Genomic DNA, 21,024 nt, shown 5'->3' on the forward strand with positions numbered 1-21,024 from the left:
TGCTTGGGATCCTCTCTCTCTCTCTCTCTCTCTCTCTCTCTCTCTCTCCCCCTCTTTCTCTCTACCCCTCCGCCATTCACACTCTCTCTCTCTCAAAATAAAAAAACAAACTTTAAAAAAAGAACCTTACCTAGAAGATCAACAGCCAGTTGTAACTTCTAAGTTTCTTCTTTCCACAGTTACTCACATTTCCACTGAGATGAGAAATGCTTGCAGTAACCTCTCCTACCCACGTGTGTATGCAAAGGCATTCACTCAATTATTTTAGTCAACCAATAATTGGATGTGGAGCCACTGAAACGTGTTATACACTAAGATAGGGTGCAGGGAATACAACAGTGAATAAAGCTTGATTCCCTGTCTTCAAGTAGCTCACAATCTTATGAAGAAGGCAGACATTAACAAATACAATATAACACTGTCAGCAAAGGTCTGTAGAAGTAGAAACAAGGAAGTAATCAATTCACAAGAATTCTCCCAAGTGAGATGACATTTGCATCAGGTATTACAGACTGAGTAGGCATTCCACAGACGGACACGAGAGAAGCAGGAAAAGGAATTCCAGACAGAGACCTTGGTATGCAAAATCTTAGAAACATGAAGAACATTGCATGCTCAGGATAAGAGGAGTTCAGTGTGGCAAGAATGTGAAGTTGAAGTGCACACATATCAAGAAGCAACATAGCAGAAGAGAAGTTTCTAAGAAGGCAGATTTAAAGCCAAAATGTGCACAGCCTCAGAGGCCATACAAAGGAAACTCAATGTGTCCCATAGGTAAATGAGGTAGCCAACACAAGGTTTTCATTTAAACAGGACTGTGCTGGGCACCTGGGTGACTCAGTCAGTTAAGTGTTTGACTCCTTATTTCAGTTCAAATCCATGACCCCAGGATTGTGGGATCAAGCCACGCATCGGGCTCTGTGCTGAGTGAGGAGCCTGCTTAAGACTCTCTCTCTCTCTCCTTCTGACCCTCTCCCCTGCTCTAGCTATAAGTAAATAAATAAATAGGACTGTGCTGTCTTATTCAATTTGATGGTCTCTTAGAACCTGGCATAACACCCTTTCACAATATAAATATTTGTTCAGTGGGTAGTTGCTGCTCAACAGACAATCAGATTTGTGTTTCAGAAAAGTATCACTGAAACAGTGCAGAGAATGAACTGGAAGGTGGAAGACACCACAATAAAGATGGGTAAAGAGGCTCCTGCAATAGTCTGGGCAAAAGACAATGCTGGCCAAAGGAAGGCACTATGGCCAGCAAGGGTGAGTTCACCAGCAACTTAGGAGACAGAATTAATGGGACTCTGCTGCTGACTGGATGTGGGAATTGAGTGAATAGAGAAGAATTCAAGATGATACTCTGGTTTATAACTTAACAAAGAGCGTTCCCAAATGGCTCAGAACCCCTATCAGCTCAAAGGGGAGGCAGAAGTTGACAGGATCCAGATCACAGCTGGAAGGGGTAGACTTGGGCAGGGGGTGGGTTGCCTCTTTTTTTTGAGTCAAAAAGAAGGGAGCACAAAGGAAAATTAAAGGGGCTTCTACACAGTGACCTCAGATCCATCCAAAGCCCCTTTATGTAAATGAAAAAAACACAGCTGAGAGCAATCAAAAGAGCTGCCAAAGACCACACTATACGTTAGAAGAACAGAGCAACACAAGAAGTTTCCCCAGGGCTCCTCCCATGATAATTTAATGTTTCTTTATATAAATCAAGACAGCATCAAATACTTGAACTTCTTGAGCATGGAAATGGAAGAGAAGACATGTTTGCAAATTAAGCAAAATCATATACAGCTAGGCCTTCTGCTGTTCTGAACATTCAGCTCTTACCAATTTATTTTGTAACCTGGTACCCTGGAACATTTATTGTCTTTATTCTAAGGAAAATAGTGGGAAAGATCAACAGATGGAGTCATACTAAGCCTGAGGCCCTGGTTTTTGTAATGTAACAATTTTTTTTAATTTAAATTCATGTTAGTTAACATATAGTGAGTATTGGTTTCAGGAGTAGAATTAAGTGGGGTGCCTGGGTGGCTCAGTTGGTTAAGCATCCCACTTTTGATTTCAGCTCAGGTCATAATCTCATGGTTTGTGGAATCAAGCCTTGTGTCGGGCTCTGCACTGAGAGCTTGGAGCCTGCTTGGGATTCTCTCTCTCTCTCTCTCTCTTTCTGCCCCCCCCCCTCCACCGCCCGCCGCACTCATGCACACAAGCTCTCACGTGCACTCTCTCTCTCTCTCAAAATAAACTTTAATACATATATGTATAATTTTTACAGGGGTAGAATTTAGTGATTCATCACTTACATATAACACCCAGTGCTCATCTCCCAACAAGTGTCCTCCTTAATGCCCATCACCCATGTAGACCATCCCCCCATCCAACACCCCACCAGCAACCCTGTTTGTTCTCTGCATTTAAGAGTCTCTTATGGTTTTCCTCCCTCTCTGTTTTTATCTTATTTCATTTTCTCTTCCCTTCCCCTACGTTCATCTGTTTTGTTTCTTAAGTTCAACACAGGAGTGAAATCATACGATATTTGTCTTTCTCTGACTGACTTATTTCACTTAACATAATACACTCTAGTTCCACCCATGGTGTTACAAATGGCAAGATTTCATTCTTTTTGATTGCTGAGTAATATTCCATTGCACATCATCTTTATCCATTCATCAGTCAATGGACATTTGGGCTCTTTCCATTCTTTGGCTACTGTCAACAGTGCTGCTATAAACACTGGGGCGCATGTGCCCCTTGGAAACGGCATACCTGTATCCCTTGGGTAAATACCTAGTAGTGCAATTGCTGGGTCACAGGGTAGTTCTGTTTTTAATTTTTTTGAGGAATCTCCATACTGTTTTCCAGAGAGGCTGCACCAATTTGCATTCCCATCAACAGTGCAAGAGGGTTCCTCTTTCTCCACATCCTCACCAAAATCTGTTGTTTCCTGAGTGTAAATGTTTTTTGAATGAATTAAATGCAGTTGAGTGCAGACCTCAGAGTTAAGTTTTTAAAAAAACAAACTTAGTTTTGCCAAATCTTAATTGAAAAGGAGGCAAGAAAAGTTTTTGCTGATCCATCAGAATACATTTCTGCTGTCTTTACACTACAAATTTTTTACTCTCCTAAAAATAAGGCATTCAGATTTGCTAACTTGTTTTTATTCATCCAAAAGTCAATATTTGGGATGCAATAAATTGAATTTAGGCTTTCAAAATATAACTCGTAAGTTGCTAGAGATATAGCAACTACTAAACAGAATAACTTCATGTTTCTTATCAATATTTCTTTTTTTACTATCTGCTTAAAATGTCCAAGTTCTGGGGCGCCTGGGTGGCTCAGTCGGTTAAGCCGCCGACTTCGGCTCAGGTCATGATCTCGCGGTCCGTGAGTTCAAGCCCTGCGTTGGGCTCTGTGCTGACAGCTCAGAGCCTGGAGCCTGTTTCAGATTCTGTGTCTCCCTCTCTCTGACCCTCCCCCGTTCATGCTCTGTCTCTCTCTGTCTCAAAAAAAACGTTAAAAAAAAATTTTTTTTAAAAAGAAAACAAAAAAAATGTCCAAGTTCTAATGCATGTCCAGCCCCTCCCTCTAGGCAGGTCATGTGAGCATAACCAAAGTTGGGCCCACAGTTGTGTTTTAGGCTAACTTCAACATCCTGATGGGACATGAAGCTTTTGTTTAATCCAAACACCCCAGTGAGGAATTAATATAGAAACAAGGGAAGACAGACTGCTTCAACATTCAGTTTTAACTTCCATATATCATACACTAATAATCAAGACTATCTGTCAAACTGTCTGACATATAAAAGACATGAAGCAGTTTTTAATATCTCGGTGGAGAGGTCATGGCAGTAATACAAATCATGGTTAATTTTTTAGACCTTCCAAATTACCTAAGTAAAATTAGGAAGGCAGGCAATTTTTATGCATTTCAGATGGTGCTGGTGACAAAGGAAGTAAAATGAACCAGAATGAGAATCCATGCCAGATGCTGGCTTTCTAATTGGTGCCTTGATGCATGATATGAGCATCTTCTGAAACACCATTTTATCCCAGGACCATCCCTGACCCCTAAACTCAGCCAAGTCCCCTTGTCATCTGCTTCTTTTCATCTAGCACATGTCCTATGATTACGTTAATCTCTCTGTACTATAATTACTTCTCATTTTTTTAGTATCACCTCTTTTAATTTTTTTTAACGTTTATTTATTTTTGAAGGAGAGAGAGACAGAGTGTGAGTGGGGGCAGGGGCGCAGAGAGAGAGGAAGACACAGAACCTGAAATAGGCTCCAGGCTCTGAGCTGTTAGCACAGAGCCCGACACAGGGCTCAAACCCACAAACCGTGAGATCATGACCCGAGCCAAAGTCAGACACTCAACTGACTGAGCCACCCAGGCACCCCGTGTATCACCTCCTTGATTGCCTATCTTTCCCACCAGGCAGGAAGCTCCATAAAGCCAGATTGTCGGGCTTTATGTTCATCATTGTAAGCCCAGAGCCTCACACATTGTAGGGGCCTAGGAAGTACTTCTTGAATGAATTAATTGGTAAATAAGTGAAAGATGGAATGAAATGGTTTTCTGAATCATCTTTTTTCTGAAAAGACCTGAGCATTATTGGGCTGTTAAAAATAATGAACAGTAGTATATTGCAAAGGATTTGAGTTTGGGGTGAGAAAGAATGCTAGATGCTCTGTTAATTTTAAGGGCGATTAGTGTTCCTTTCCTTTTTCCTCTACTAGAATCCCTTCGGCCAGAGCTTTCCTGTAGTTTTAGTTGACTGCAGCGACATCTACTGCTGAGATGCAGGAAGATCCATCTTTCCACTTGCTGATTGCAGGTGGTGCCTGAGAGAAGACCCCAGGCGTCCAGGTGTCACCCTATCATCCTGCATAATGAGTCTTACAGACTGTTATCTCCACTTTACAAACAGGAAACTTGAGTGTATATTCATTAACATATCCCAGAGCAAATCAGGGACAGAGCCCTTAATCCCAACTCTTGGCTATAGTGCCTCTCACTGGAACCTTGCTGAATGATGAAGGGGGATGATTATTGCAGAAATCCCTTGCTAGAGGAAATGCATTGCTAGTATAAACTCCTCTTTATCTGAATACCACCTCTATATCTACATTTGGCCTTGAAAAATTGCCACCTCTTTGGGAATCTGGCCCATAAAAATATGGCAACTCCAAACTAAATGAGTAGGGAGGAAAAAAAAATCAGGAAACCTAAAAGAGTATAAGAAACATCCTTATGTCATGTTGCAAAAATAATTTAACGCTGTTATTTTTCCAGTGCCATTGTTCACTTAAGAAGTCACTCTGGGGGCGCCTGGGTGGCTTGGTCGGTTAAGCGTCCAACTTCAGCTCAGGTCATGATCTCACGGTCCGTGAGTTCAAGCCCCGCGTCGGGCTCTGTGCTGACAGCTCAGAGCCTGGAGCCTGTTTCAGATTCTATGTCTCCCTCTCTCTCTGACCCTCCCCTGTTCATGCTCTGTCTCTCTCTGTCTCAAAAGTAAATAAACGTTAAAAAAAAAAATAAAAAAATAAAAAAATTAGTCACTCTGCAGGGTCTCCTGGGTGGCTCAGTCGGTTAAGCATCAGACTTCGGCTCAGGTCATGATCTCATGGTTCGTGAGTTCGAGCCCCGCGTCAGGTTCTGTGCTGACTCAGAGCCTAGAGCCTGCTTTGGATTCTGTGTCTCCCTGTCTCTCTGCTGACCTCCCCCACTTGCAGTCTGTCTCTTTCTCTCTCAAAAATAAATAAATATTTTTAAAAAAGAAGTCACTCTGTGTTAGCCTCATCACTAAAGCCAATCTGCTATAAAAAGTGTAAAAAAATAAAAAGTGTAAAAAAAAATATTAGAGGCGGGCATTGCCTATGATTATAGACAAACATACCCCAACTCATACAATCAAAATGCTTACAGAACCCCAGATTTTACACAGGACTATGTTTCTTGCGTGAAATAAAATAAAATGTCAAATAACACCCTCCCTGAGCAGCTGTCCCCTCATCAGGTCATTCTGTCAACTGACACCCACTCTGGTGTGTGCACATTCACGCAACTCAATGCCTTCGAGGTCTAAAGTGATTATCATTCTAGCAAGCAACCCACTGTTACATCCTCTTCACCTCTTTGCTTGATCTCAGAAAGGATGGATTTAGGGGCACCTGGGTGTCTCAATCAGTTGAGCGTCTGACTCTTGATTTCTGCTCAGGTCATGATCTCACGGTTCATGGGATTGAGCTTCACATGGGGCTCTGCTTAGGATTCTCTCTCCCTCTTTCTCTCTGTCCTTCCCCTGCTCACGCTCTCCCTTTCAAAATAAATAAATAAACTTAAAAATAAAAGAAAGCCTGGATTTATGGATGTCTTTAGAAAAACGTTAAAAGCTATAATTTATCTTTAAACACTTTTTTTTCAACTTGTGCTTAGAAAACATATCAAGACATGCTCATTACAGGTTCAATGGAATTTTATGTTTAAGCAGATGGAAGGGAAAGGACATTGGAGATGGAGAAAATGACGTGGCAGCCCCAGACCTAGCTTCTCTGCCAAGTACCTATGCACTAGGAACAAGTTATGAACTACCCTGAGCCCCTTCTTTCCCGGCAGTAAAATGGGGGTGTTAATAGCTCCCCATTTATCTCACTGTTTGGACAAACAAGGTAATATGTGTTAAAATATTTAGTAAACTATAAGAGGATCACACAAATTTACAGAACTATTACTTCTTAAATCTCTAAAGTGAATCACTGAGGAAATTCTACTATATTTGCATGTCTCTTGATAAACCAAGAAGTCCAATACTTAACAGCCTAAGTTCAAGAAGCAGCCATTGAAATGCAGAGTTTAAACTTACAAAGAAATGTCAAATTCACCTTAACTCAAACTTTTGCTGAAGAGTGAAATAACTTTTCGGGGCGCCTGGGTGGCTCAGTCAGTTAAGCATCCAACTCTTGGTTTTGGCTCAGGTCATGATCTCAGGGTTGGTGAGATTGAGCCCCACACCTGACAGTGCAGAACCCCCTTAGGATTATCTCTCTCCCTCTCTCTTTCTGCCCCTCCCCTGCTTGTGCTCTCTTTCTTTCAAAATAAATTCATAAACTTAAAAAAAAAAGAATAAAATAACTTTTCATTTGTCAACGGACATTTGACTCCAATGGACTCATAGTTTGGCTATTGTTAGTAACGCTGCTATAAATGTTAGAGCGCATGTACAACTTCAAATATGTGTTTTTGTATCCTCTGGGTAAATACGTAAGAGTGCAATTGCTGGGTCGTAGGGTAGTTCTGTTTTTAACTTTTTGAGGAAGCTCCACACTGTTCTCCAGAATGGCTGCACCAGTTTTTGCTTAAGATAACTCATGGGGACAACCTTCTGCAGGAAGCCAGGTCTCCTGATTGCCAGCTCATGCTCATTCCAGGTCCCCAGTGAGGCAGGTCTCCCACCCAGCACGAGTAATCTTCTTTCTAGAACACTATCACGTGCCTAGTTCTGCACACCTCCAGTAAAGAGAGGTTTCTGCCTGATTTCATGCTGCTCGGAGGAAACCTGGAAAATAAAACCCATAGGAAAAGACCAATGAATCACAGATTATTCTGTTCCAGAGAACAGAAAATTGTGGAAGAACAACATAGTGGCATGGTTGTACAAGTTCTTCATTTCCACTGCAGACCAGAGATGTGAAGGTGGCAGTGACATCTGGTTGATGCCTAACAACGAGCTCTCCTGAGAAAAGGCATGTGTGTGTTTATTATAAATTTTACTGATAGAAAGGATGCACAGCACACCATGTGCAAGTAACAAAAACAGATATAATGTTCTTTAGGGTAAATGCTACACAGCCAGTTGGTTCTCAAAGAATGCTTTCATTGGTTTTTGCCAAATTAGTCTACCTGCAACCGGCCTAAGGTAATTCATCTCTGGGATGACACGGGAAGTTGCATCCCCTTCCACTAACTCTTCTCACAATGAATTTACTGCCATTAAGTCTGATGTGGGATCTACTGCTCAACTATTCCTCACCCTGGTACAAATTATATTTACTGAGCTGAAGCTACCCTCAGCTCTGACACTAGATTCAACACACTTTTTAAAGTGCAATCTGCATTATTAACATTTTCTCCATCACTTTTCGTTCTAAACAGTGAACAGTAAATCAAGCCTCGATTTGTAACACTTACTCACTTCTGTGATATAAATATTCATTATAGCCAATTTCTTTTTTTTTTTATTTTTTTAATCTATTTATTTTTGAGAGAGGGACAGACAGACAGAGTGAGAGTGGGGGAGAAACAGAGAGAGAGGGAGACACAGAATCCAAAGCAGGCTCCAGGCTCTGAGCTGCCAGCACAGAGCCCGACATGGGGCTCGAACTCACAAACTGTGAGATTATGACCTAGCCGAAGTCGGACGCTTAACCAACTGAGCCACCCAGGCACCCCGACCATAGCCAATTTCAAGCTACCAATAGGACATCACTGAATGTAAATTGGAAAAAAGATGAACAGCAGCACACTATTACATAGTATTTCCACCAAAGAGATGGAAATAACCTCAAGAGCGCAGACAGAAAATGTAGTAAAATAATTAGGAAGCGAAGAGTTTTCCGTATGTTTACCTACATTTTACTACAACTTATGTAAGTTTATATAATTTGATTTTTAATAATGGATTGGTTTAGGGGTACCTGGGTGGCTCAGTGGGTTAAGTGGCCAACTTCGGCTCAGGTCACGATCTCGTGGTTTGTGAGTTCGAGCCCTGTGTCGGGCTCTGTGCTGACAGCTCAGAGCCTGAAGCCTGCTTCGGATTCTGTGTCTCCCTCTCTCTTGGCCCCTCCCCCGCTCACACTCTGTATATGCCTCTCTCTCTCAAAAATAAACATTAAAAAATTAAAAAATAACAGTAATGGATGGATTTAACAATTGGCTTACAAAATCCCTGAAACTTGAACAATCGCTTTTTATGAGCTAGCTCCAGTATGGTACTGGAAAGGATTCACAAAACTGTGAGGGGCATTTGGATTTATATATTAAGAAAAGCACGTTCACAACTAAATGGATGTGGGTTTAATTCCTGGCTCTGCCACATAGTGGATATATGGCCTTGATCTTCAAATTCTTCATAGGTAAAATGGAGAAAATATTACTATCTAACTCATAGGGTTACTGTGAGGATTAAATCAGGTTTTCTATGTTATCATCATAGCCGATACCTGGTACATATAAAACATGTAAGAGGAAGTGCATGTTATCATTTTGTCGTTGAAGAATGTCCTCATCATTAAGCAGCGTAAAGCGCTTCCAGGTCTCAAAGCGTATGGAAATGGAAGAGATGCCCATAGGCATGGAAAGCACTTGGGAAGGAAGCCAGGGAAGAATGACCCCTTAGATCTTTGAGTCGTTATCCTTTCTTTTCCTAAGAATCACTGCTGTCTAGGGTTATTTAAAGGAATCTGGGGAAGGAAGGAAGGAAGGAAGGAAGGAAGGAAGGAAGGAAGGAAGGAAGGAAGAGAGAAGGAAGGAATCTAACCAACTTTTCCTCCCTTCATAAGTTGCTCAGTGACAGAAAAGGACTGAATGTCTTTTATTTCGACCTGAAACTCTAACTTGTACCCCTATTTTCAGAACCAAGAGAAAAAACTCCCACAAACTGACAACCTTCACTGGGTCTTCAACCCCAGCCAGAGTCTGGCACATGAAGACTGGCAATAGCGGGCACTATGAAGTTAGAGTCCTACTTTCTTTTTTCCAAATAGGAGACTGCAGTAAATGATGCATTCTCTTTGCAGGCAACTCACATTGTTAATTCAGTATGAGATGCTGTCAACTCTGACACTTAAGACTTTTTCCCCCTTCAAATACTTTTTATTAAATGAAGTCTCTATTCAGAGCTTGAGTAATCTAAGTATGAGACTTCACATTTTATTTCCCATATCTTTCACCTTATTAGATTCGGCCAGTCTTTTGAGTTATTTGTTAGTTTTGACCCTTGTCATCCAATGTATTCCTTCTAGATTTTTATCATACCCTCTGTATTTTCATCCAATATTAGTAAAAGGTCTGAACAGGTCAAGTTCTCACAGGGAGGCTCATGGCTTTCTCCAAGTGATGTTACTTCATGTACTATCTGGGCTACCATCATCAAATCCAGCCAACTTCACTGTTACGCAGAGTATATTTCTCCATTTTGTCTCTAGGGATACCCGTGAGATATGCAATAGCTTTGCTCAAGTTTAGGTACACGGTTTCTATATTATCGTCTATCAGTCCCATGAAACAAACAAATTGAGGTTAGTTTGGTGTTACTTATTCAGAGTGAACCTATTCAGGCTTCCAATGAACACTATCCTTTCCACGGATACAGACAATTTTGTGGGGATTAATATCCCAAGCTTTCCTGTGTGTACCTTCCAGAGCCTACCATTCTCTGTTGATGCAAATTAAAATCTTGTTTGACTGTCTTTAGGCTGTAAGTGCCTTGCCCATTCACCCCTACTCCACAAACATTAAGGCTAGCAGTTAAGCAGCCACTGCCTACATTTAGATACTATCCTGGGATATAATTTATCTACAATATTTACAATCCATTTAAAATAGTTAATGTCTTACTGTCTCTTCACCTACTTAGGATTTAAATAATTGCTCTTCCTCATCGTATATATTCCTTGATAAAAAGACAAAAGCAAAACAGCATTGTAAAGTTCTGCTTTCTTTTTGCCATTTGCTAACATTACTCCAATCTGCTCCTAAAAATGGGTTTAAGAAAAAGAAAATAAGTCCTCAACAAATGGTGCTGGGATAATTGGGTATCTACATATAAAAGAACATATTTGGACTACCTCACATCATACGCAAACTTGAACTCAAAATGGATTTTTTGAGCGAAAACTACAATAGGAGAAATCTCCATGATTTAATAATGATTTTCTAGACACAACACCACAAGCACAAAGGAAAAGAAGATAAATTGGACTTCCTCAAAATTAACAGCTTCAGTGCTTCAAATGACACCATCAAGAAAGTAAAAACCTACAACTCAATAATGAGAAGAAAACCCAGGGGCACCTGAGTGGCTCAATCAGTTGAGCGTGGAATTCTTGATCTCGGCTTAAGTCATGATCTCACAGTTCATGAGACTGAGCCCCCACGCAGAGCCCACATGGGATTCTCTCCCTCTCTCACTACCTCTCCCCCACTTGTGCGTGCTCTCTCTCAAAAAAATAAATAAACATTAAAAAAAAAGACAACCCAATTTCAAAATGGGCAGAAGATTTGAAAAGACATTCCTCCAAAAAAGATATGTGAATGGCCAATAAGCACATGAAAAAATGTTCAACATCATTAGTCATTGGGGAAGTGCAAATCAAAGCTACAATCTGAACAAAGTTTCTTTTTGAAGTGATGAAAATGTTCTAAAGTTGACTATGGTGAGGGTTGCACATATCTGTAATTTACTAAAAAAAAACATTCAATTGCATACTTTAAATGAGTGAATTGTACAGAATATAAATTATATCTCTATAAAGAGAGACAACAATGATGTCATTTCACACAATGACGTCACTTCACACCCGTGAGAATAGCTACAATCAAAAAGACAATAATAAGTATTGGTGAAGATGCAGAAAAATTGGAACCCTCATGTATTGTTGGCTGGAATGCAAAACGGTGCAAATGTTCTAGAAAAGAGTTTCAGCAGTTCCCCAACATGTAAACAGAGTTACCACATGACCCAGCAATTTCACTCCTAGGAATCTATGTAAGAAAAATTTAAAAATCTGTCCACAGAAAAGCTTGTACATGAATGTTCTTAGCAGCACTATTCATCATTGCCAAACAGTAGATACAACTTAAATGTTCCTCAACAGACGAATGGAAAAACAAAATATGGTATATCAACACAACGGAATATCATTCAACAATAAAAAGGAATGAAGTACCAACATATGCTACAACATGGATGAACCTCAAAAAAAACTACGCTAGATGAAAGAAGCCAGTCACAAATGACCTCATATCATAAGAAATGTCCACAATAAAAGGTTCTAAAATTTGATTTTGCTGATATTTTTACAACTTCACAAATATACTCAAGCACACTGAATTGTATATTTTTTAACAAGTGAATTTTATGATATGTAAAGTTCAGTTCAATAAGGCTGTTAAAGAAAGAAAGAAAGAAAAGAAAAGAAAAGAAAAGAAAAGAAAAGAAAGAAAGAAAGAAAGAAGGAAAGAAAGAAAGAAAGAAGGAAAGAAGGAAAGAAAGAAAGGAAGGAAGGAAGGAAGGAAGGAAGGAAGGAAGGAAGGAAGGAAGGAAACGAGAACAAACTTTCAGAAGATAGAAGAAAGATAAAAGTGAGTATTGGAGCTGAAAGCAAGAAAGGCTGGAAAGGAAGAGGGTTAACAAACAGGACCATGGAGGTTTGAAAGGCGGTCGTCCAGAAGCTGAGCAAGAAGGGAACAGCGCCACCACCCAAAATGAGCAGACCTGGCAAGGGGGGGACTTGAAAGAGCATCACCCGAGTGCCCAGGACTCACCTGAATGTCTACTGACTCCTGCAGACCAGCTGCCTTGCCAAGGATCCCTGCTGAAGCCACGCTTGAAGTCACTCACTTCTCCTGTTGGTGGTCACCTACCAGGACTTTGTTTTGTTTGCACCAAGGCCTCACTCCCTGCCTAGCCAGCAGCAGTGATGTCTGGCCATGCTGTAATCTTGCTTAGTCCCTTCAGAATACCCCAGTGGACCCTCCACACCACAGCCAATGCCCCAGCCCATTCAAAGCCCAGTGAAGGGGCCACAGACTTGGAGTTTGTAGGTATTTGGTGAGCAGGTGGGATGGGGAGGCTGAAGGAAACAATCTAAAAGCCCCTGACAAGCTAAAAGTCATTAACGACACACCAATTATAAAAGGTTTTGTAAGATCAAAAGATTTTAAAGAGTGAAAACTGATAGAAACAACAATATCTCAAAGTGAAAAAACAATGAGGTCAAGAGCAAGGGTGGATGCACTGGCCTCCAGGAATACTCTGTATGGTTTAATATTATTTTTCTAATTTACAGATAGGGAAACTGAGGCTCAGAGGGGTTAACTAATGTTTTCAAGTTCCCAGAGCTAGCAAGTGATATAATCTACATCATTCTGACTCCACCGCTCCCACATACGTGTACTGTCTCTTTTTTCTGAAACCCAAATTCCTCCTGAAACCACAGTCATTTTTTTAAATTCCACCTTTAGCTTCCTCATAAAGTTCATTTTCAGTTGTACTATCAGAACAGAAATTTTTATAAACTACTATCACTCTTGAGTTATGTACTCATTTAAAGTGAATGGATAGATGGGGCGCATGGGTAGCTCAGTCGTTTAAGTGTCTGACTTCAGCTCAGGTCATGATCTTGCAGTCCATGAGTTTGAGCCCCACCTCAGGCTCTGTGCTGACAGCTCAGAGCCTGGGGCCTGCTTCAGAGCCCGTCTCCCTCTCTCTCTCTGCCGCTCCCCTGCTCACACTCTGTCTCTCTCCCTCTCTCAAAAATAAAAACATTAAAAAAATAAACTTAATGAATAGAGACAATATTTTTCTCTTGGCTTTCTTTTTGCTTTGCTGGAATCCCGAGGTGTGGCTAAGTAAGCCCAGCATTCTCTCCTATTCTAAGATCAAATGGGCATTGCCGCTTACATTTCAGCTACGACTCAGTGCTGCCTTGATCATATTCGCACTTCCTCTTGTTTCCTTTGTCTTCAGAAATTAAAACTATGATCAGGGCAAGGCAAAAGCTCAGGGACAGCTCTGTTCCACTGTTGGTGCTCCCTTGTCACATATGACCCCTGGGAACGACATAAGATCTTGCACTAGTTTAGTGATCTGGTTTTGGAAGAATTGTTCATTATTCCTCACATGTCAAGACCTAGGGGACATCACTCCTGTTTCCTTCTACTTTTACTTTCACCAAATATATTCCACTTGGCCTCAATCTAAGATATTGTACTGTCACCTTACAGCTACCTTCCCACACAAATGTCCTTCAAAGCACATCTACTTCACTGGAAGAAAGATTCCCCTTCTGTAACAGTCACTGCTGGTTGCCTATCCAACAGCCACTTACTCCTTCCTTCTTAACAGAACCCTAATTCTATCTATGTGGCCCCCTCCTTAGTGCAAGAAATGGCTCCTGACTGGCCTATGCCAGCAGTCAGCAAACATTTTCTGGAAAGAGTCAGGTAGTAAATATTTTTTACTTTACAGGCTGTAAGATCTCTGTTGCAACCACTCAACTCTGACGTTGTAGGGTGAAAGCAGCCACAGAAAATAGGTAAACAAATGGCATGGCTACGTTCCAATAAAACTTTATTTATAGAAACAGGCATCAGCCCAGATTTGGCCCAAAGGCTGTACTCTGTTGACGCCTGGCTAATTCACCAGGACCAATGTAGTTCCATTTATTTTGCTAGCGATTGGTTTGCACATGGGCATATGATACAACCATGGCCAATACGAGATAAACAAAGATCTGTGAGCAGCTCCTGGGAGTCTTTCTTCCTTAAAAAGACGGTGAAAAAGAGATGATCCCTCTTTTCTGCTGGATATCATCACATTGGGATGTGATGCCTGGAAATACCATAGCTATTTTGAGACCATGGAAATTTGGGAGCCATTTTGATCTGAGGCACATCCTGTGGTTCCCTTAATTGTAAACAGAGAATAGTAACACGTAACTATGAAACCTGAATTATGTAAAGTAAATCCGGTGCTTAGCAGGATGGATGTAGAGCAAGCATCTAGTTAATGAGAGCTACTACTGCTAGTTTTACTCTATATTTATGTGCCCATAAAAATGCTATGTAAAAGGTAGGTGTTCAATAAAAATTCTGAAGAAATATGTACTTGGAAGTCCATACTTGGATATTTTTCTCTCTAGAGCAAGGCTAGACTCGTTCTGTTCCAATCTGCTCTGACAGGGACTCTCCTGTGATAAACAGCACATTCATGTGGCTTCTTTTTAGTATTCAGCCTGTGATCCTTAGCCGAAGGGAGCTGGGTGCTGGCTTCCTTGGCATGACACTCTAAGCAGCCACAGGGAAGTCCTAAAATTCCACACTTCCTATAAGCAAAAATAATAACCATGGAAGTGATTTATCTGAGTAGCTGGGTTCATGGTAAGATTGGTCAGTAAGATTAAACATATTAGTTGAGAGTGGCATAGTTCAGGGGCGCCTGGGTGGCTCAGTCGGTTAAGTGTCCAACTCTTGACAGTGGCTCAGGTCGCGATCTTGCAGTGAGGAGATCGAGCCCTGTATCAGGCTCCATGCTCAGCACGGAGCCTGCTTGGATTCTCTCTCTCCCTCTCTCTCTCTGCCCTTCCCTCCACTTGTGCTCTCTCTCAATCTCTCTCAAAATAAATAAATAAACATTAAAGAAAAAGAGAAAAAAGAGGATGGCCTCGTTCATCCGCAGTCCTCTTCTGCACTAGGTAACAGCCAGGCCGTTTTACTTTTGAAGACACTAAGGCAGAGACAGATGAAATGCCCTTGTCATTATCATTAAGAGGAAACAAAACAAAACCAATTAAATTAAATTAAATTAAATTTTAAAACAGGGCCCAAACTAGCTAGTCTAAGGATCTAAAGAATTCTGTCTTGAACAGATGGGAGGACCAACCAACTGCAGCTTTAATAAAAGCAGATACTGGGGGCGCCTGGGTGGCTCAGTCGGTTGGGCAGCCGACTTCGGCTCAGGTCATGATCTCGCGGTCCGTGAGTTCAAGCCCCGCGTCGGGCTCTGTGCTGACAGCTCAGAGCCTGGAGCCTGTTTCAGATTCTGTGTCTCCCTCTCTCTGACCCTCCCTCATTCATGCTGTCTCTCTCTGTCTCAAAAATAAATAAAACGTTAAAAAAAAATTAAAAAAAAAAATAAAAGCAGATACTGTAAAATTCTAACTTCTTTTTCAAAAGACCTTCTGGACCCCTTTATGTCCTAAGTGAGGCTTCCTCAACCTCCCAGATAAAAAGTTATATCCACTGGCCCCTTGCTGCTCACAGCGTAATCCAAAGACCAGCAGCATCGTCATCTCCTGGGAGCTTTGTTGCAGCATCTCGGGTCCCACCCCAGACCTACTGAATCAGAATCCACATTGTAAGGGCGCCTGGGTGGCTCAGTCAGTTAGGCGTCCGACTTTAGCTGATCATGACCTCACCATTCGTGAGATGGAGCCCCGTGTCAGGCTCTGTGCTGACAGCTCAGAGCCTGGAGCCTGCGTCGGATTCTGTGTCTCCCTCTCTCTCTGCCCCTCCTCTGCTCATGCTCTGTCTCTCTCTCTCAAAAATAATAAACATTAAAAAAAACCCACATTGTATCAGGATCCCCAAGTAATGTGTATGTATGTTAATGTTCACTGCTTTTTTTTATGCTCAGCTATGTAAAAATATTAAGACATTCACGGCGTGGAGAAGTTGAATGTGACTGATATGAACTAAGTAGTATGAATTTATATGAACTAAGTAGTATAAAACACTCCATTTTCAAGTTCATATCCTAATGCTACTGCCTTTATGCTAAATGTTCTGAAGGTAGTCATGTTGTGATTTCTTTTTCTTTCCTAACAGCATTATATAAGTAGTCATGTTGTGATTTCTTTTTCTTTCCTAACAGCATTATGTAATTATCCTCCATGTTTACCTTACAGGCAAAAATGTGGAAAAAAGAAACCGAAACCTTACCTATAGCTGGAAAAAATAATATTTGAAAGGTGAAAAACTCGAATAATTATTTGTGCCATCTCTAAGGCAGACAATTGCTTTACACTACAGTGGTTAAATAGTTAATGGCGTGTTGGGCAGACCACTGTTGGGGAGAAAAAAAAACAGATCAGCAAAGACCTCTAGAAATCTTTGTCAGATTTTTAAAGAGTTCAATTATTATACTCTCAAAAATATCTAGGTTTTCAAATGTCTTTTTGGTAGTGGACTCCCTCTTCTCAAAAACATCGTATTAGTAATTCCCAACATACAAAAGCTCTGTGAGGAGGGAGGCAGGAAAGGATTGGAACCCACGGGCCTTTATTTCAGCAGACCTCTTGCCCTTTGCTGTCTGTTGAAATCAACCTAACGTTTAAGATCTCATATAAATGAGCTTTTGCTTCATTTTGCACACGTATACTTGCTCATGTAATGTTACAAAACTTCTAGGCACTAAGCGTTACTATGCCCTTTTTTAGAGTTAGGAAAACCAAGGCTCAGAGAAGTTAAAAACTCATCCAGGGTCAATAGTGATTAAACAAAGGATTGAATCAAGGATTTCCTGACTCCAAATTCTAGGCTCTCCACTGCCAAGCATTAGTGTTATTTCTAATGCTTTCCATGGTTCCTCCTGGTCGAGATTACTCTTTCACCCTTTGGTACACTCAGAGCATTTTTTTCCCACAGCATATATCACATCCTGCCTCACACTACAGATTTTTCTTCCCGATGAATCACATGCTTCTGGAGAGCAGACACTATTCTGCTCATCACTAATGACCTAGCAATAATTTATAAATAGCAAACCGTTTTCTGGGGATTGTCTTTGAAGGAGGAGAATTACACACAGAAGCAGACCCCTGAAAACGCAAAGGGCTCACCAAGCTGCTTTTGCTTCAGCTAAGCCACATTTATCACTGCCATGACCATCTGGCCCATGGGGTCATGTGACCAATTCTCACCTACAGAATCTGAGTGAAAGAAAAGTAAGTCCATTCCAAGCTAAAGAGTTCCCAGCCCGCTTCCCCAAGTTCTCTCTTTTTCCTGCCTTCTGGCTAGATACAGAGGATCCAGTGAAGCTGCTTAGGCCCAAAAAAGATGTGGAGACACGTGATGGAAGTATAATTGAGTGACTATGGGAACTGTGAGAAGAGCAAGTAATAAATCGATTGTGGTTAGTCACTGAGATGGGAATTGTTTGTTACACAACTGGCCCTCCCTGACAGATACACTCCCACCTATCCAGTGTCCACCATTTAGCTCTTTGAGTTAACAACTACTCTTTCACGATATAAATGTTTCCAAACAAATTAGGGTTACAAGGTATTCTTACTTTAGTGTGTAAGGGGAAAAAATGTAAACTTTAGAATAAGGAGGAGATTACTGAATATCTTGTAATGGAGTGCTAGAGTCCCTGAAAATTATGTGATTCCATTAGGGCTCTGCACTGGCTTTGGACTATTTTACAAATCTTTAAATCGTAGATAGCTCATAGCAATACAAATAATTCTTCTCTAGGGAAAATACTGGAAAAAGTTGGCCTGCATCCCTTTTTTTTTCCTTTTTAGAGAAAGACAGCACAAGCCAGGGAGGGGCAGAGGGAGAGAGAGGGAGAGAGAAAGAGAGATTGAGAGAGAGAGAGAGAGAGAGAGATTGAGATAGAGATAGAGAGAGAGAGAGAGAGAGAGAGAGAGAGAGAGAACCCCAAGCAGGCTCCACACAGAGAGCAGAGCTCAATGTGGGGCTTGATCCCACAATTGCAAGATCATGCCCTGAGTCGAAATCAAAAGCCAGCCACCTAACCGACTGAGCCACCCAGGCACCCGGCCCTGTATCCATTTCTAAATTCATTTTAACAGACCTTGAGTCCATGTAAATTTGTGACTCTTTGATCTGTGCTTTGAACTGGTTGAGGCATCTGCCTGGTTCCTTTATTAATTAATGAGATTTTAAAAATCTTTGACATTTTCATTTTATATCTCAATGAGAATCATGATTAATCCTAATTTTAAAATGTATCTTTTAACAACTATGAATTATTGATGGTCCTTCAAAAAGTCTTAAAACCAAGGTCTTAGAGAAACAGTGTTTGATACAGTGGAAGGGATTAAGTGACTGAACCCACTCTGAATCCCAGGGAGGTCCTACGGCGCCATCACCTGAGCTCAGAGGAAGATTGCAAAGTGAGGATGATGACATGGTGACCAGGGAGACGGACCAGGAAAAGCCCACAAGAGTCCTCTGAAAACAAATTCCCGTGCATCATAGTTTTCCCATGGCTTGCCCCCACCCCTTTTCTATTAGTGGGTTAAGTCAATAAGTCGTCTCAGTGGTTTCAATAGCTGAGCCCTGAGTAGTAAGGTCTACTTGGCAATAACTCTTCACCTTAACACTCTGTGAGTGGCCTCCCCTACCTATCTGCTTCCCTGCCTGTGGCAGGGCTCAAAAGCCCAAGGTCTTGGTCCTGCAGGATGTGCAATACTTTATCAGGCTTGTGATAAACAAACCCAGGTAGTCATTCACTGGGTGCCTATGGCTGATCTCACATCAGACCTTATGCAGTTGGAAGTCAGCAACATTACTTTGGGTATTTATCCCCAAGGATCCATCAAATCCATCCTGCTCTGAACAGCTGTTGTCTTCTTTCAAAAGAAGCAGCTTAAAAATCAAATCCCATTATTTCAGAAATATTTCAGCCCTGCAGGAGAACTTAGAGATGGAAGATGTAAATCAAAATCCCCTCCACTGTGAGCACTCCTTCATTTTAAATTCCTTCCCTGGGTCTTGATAATCTGTATGTTTGTGAAGTTTACTTTAAAGATTCTCCACATGAATTGAAACTGGGACCCCTTGTTGACCATATATCTATATTTTGTGCCAGGTTCTGTGAAAGAATCTTTTTTGTCCAACAGAAAAGCAGAATAGTTCTGAGTTGGAAAGGCAGCACCCTGTGGTTATTAATTCTCAAACGCCAAAATGAAATGAACAAGTTCACCAGCTGATTTCAACCTCCCCTGACCACTAAGCTTGGCTTTGAGGCTTTAGCATCCTTCTTTTATGGTCTCGGTTGGAGACAGGGAAAAACTACCAAATTGCTCTATTTTCTGAAATGCAAAAGTTAAATGCATTCTTTTGCTGATCCAGAGGAAGTAAAACAAATAATGTCTGAGAGACTCCAAATAGTTCGATTCTTAATACGGCGCGCCAATAGCATTTGATGAAGTAATTCAACTTAATTTAGCAGCATGTAACTGCAAATCAGGAAATAAGGACACTGTTTCCACCACTTTCTCAATTTTGGTTTAGCACAATTGGAAGCCTTTTAACATCACCTTTGTTTACTTCCTCTGTGTTTTTCGAAGAGGGCAATTTATACTTAATTTCTTCCTTTCTGAAAATTTTCCCAATTCTCTCAGTATTTCTTCTTGTTTAATTCTCAGGAGAGCCTACTAGGATTCTGATTCTGATTACAAAGGATTCAGTTCACAGCACTCTCCTCAGAGGTAACGTGCCTTATTAATGTTTTTATTAACTGTAGCTGATGAAGAGATTATCTTCTGGCTTAGTTCCAAGACTCCATCTCTAGCTCTTCAAAGGAAAAGTGACTGCTGAGTTTTCACGTAAGAAATTCATTCCTAATGAAAGAAATGTGATTTTTTTTCTCCTAATTCTCCAATTCAATGAAATTTAATTACAAAAATTCAGATAAGGGCTTCAGCTTCTGTAAAGCATTAAGTCTATTTATTATCTCATACAGATCATTGAATAAATAAAGATGAGTAATTTGGAGCTGAGATATTTGAGTGTAGGTTTCCAGAAGGATCTCCATAATCAACAGTCCAAATTTATTTTTAGGGAAACTTTGATACAAGAACCCAATATCTAGGACCTCGTACAGGGCATTAAAGACATGAAAAGAGAACATTTTTTTCAAAGAAGTACCCTAAAGCATTTAAAATAATATTATTATAATTATAATTTTCCTGCAGCCAGAAGCAAGATACAAAAAGACAACAGGGGGTACCTGGGTAGCTGAGTGGGTTAAGCATCCAACTCCTGATTTCAGCTCAGGTCATGACCTCACAGTTTGTGAGATCGAGACTGGCATCCAGCTCTGTGCTGACAGCACAGAGCCTGCTTAGGATTCTCTCTCTCTCTCTCTCTCTCTCTCTCTCTCTCTCTCTCCCTCTCTCTTTCCCCTTATCCCATTCATGTGCTTTCTCCCTCTCTTCTAAAATAAACTGAAAAAAAAAAAAAAAGACAATCAGATTCTCTG

The 21,024-nt window shown here is 40.9% G+C and overlaps 1 protein-coding gene across 2 annotated transcripts in view; it reads right to left on the minus strand.

Moving 5' to 3' along the window:
* ARMH4 (armadillo like helical domain containing 4) overlaps positions 1–21,024 on the minus strand; it is a 132,545-nt gene that overhangs the window by 60,911 nt on the left and 50,610 nt on the right. The window contains exon 6 of one of the 2 annotated variants that reach the window (XM_078448213.2): positions 7,116–7,566. The exons of the other annotated variant lie outside the window; for it this stretch is intronic. Within the exon in view, the coding sequence (XP_078304339.2) occupies positions 7,547–7,566 (20 nt within the window). The 3' untranslated portion in view covers positions 7,116–7,546. Of the gene's footprint in view, positions 1–7,115; positions 7,567–21,024 lie in introns of those variants that run through there. 2 annotated transcript variants of the gene reach the window in all.

The sequence above is a fragment of the Panthera onca genome, chromosome B3 (assembly GCF_046562875.1).
Source record: "Panthera onca isolate mPanOnc1 chromosome B3, mPanOnc1 haplotype 2, whole genome shotgun sequence".
NCBI lineage: Eukaryota > Metazoa > Chordata > Mammalia > Carnivora > Felidae > Panthera > Panthera onca.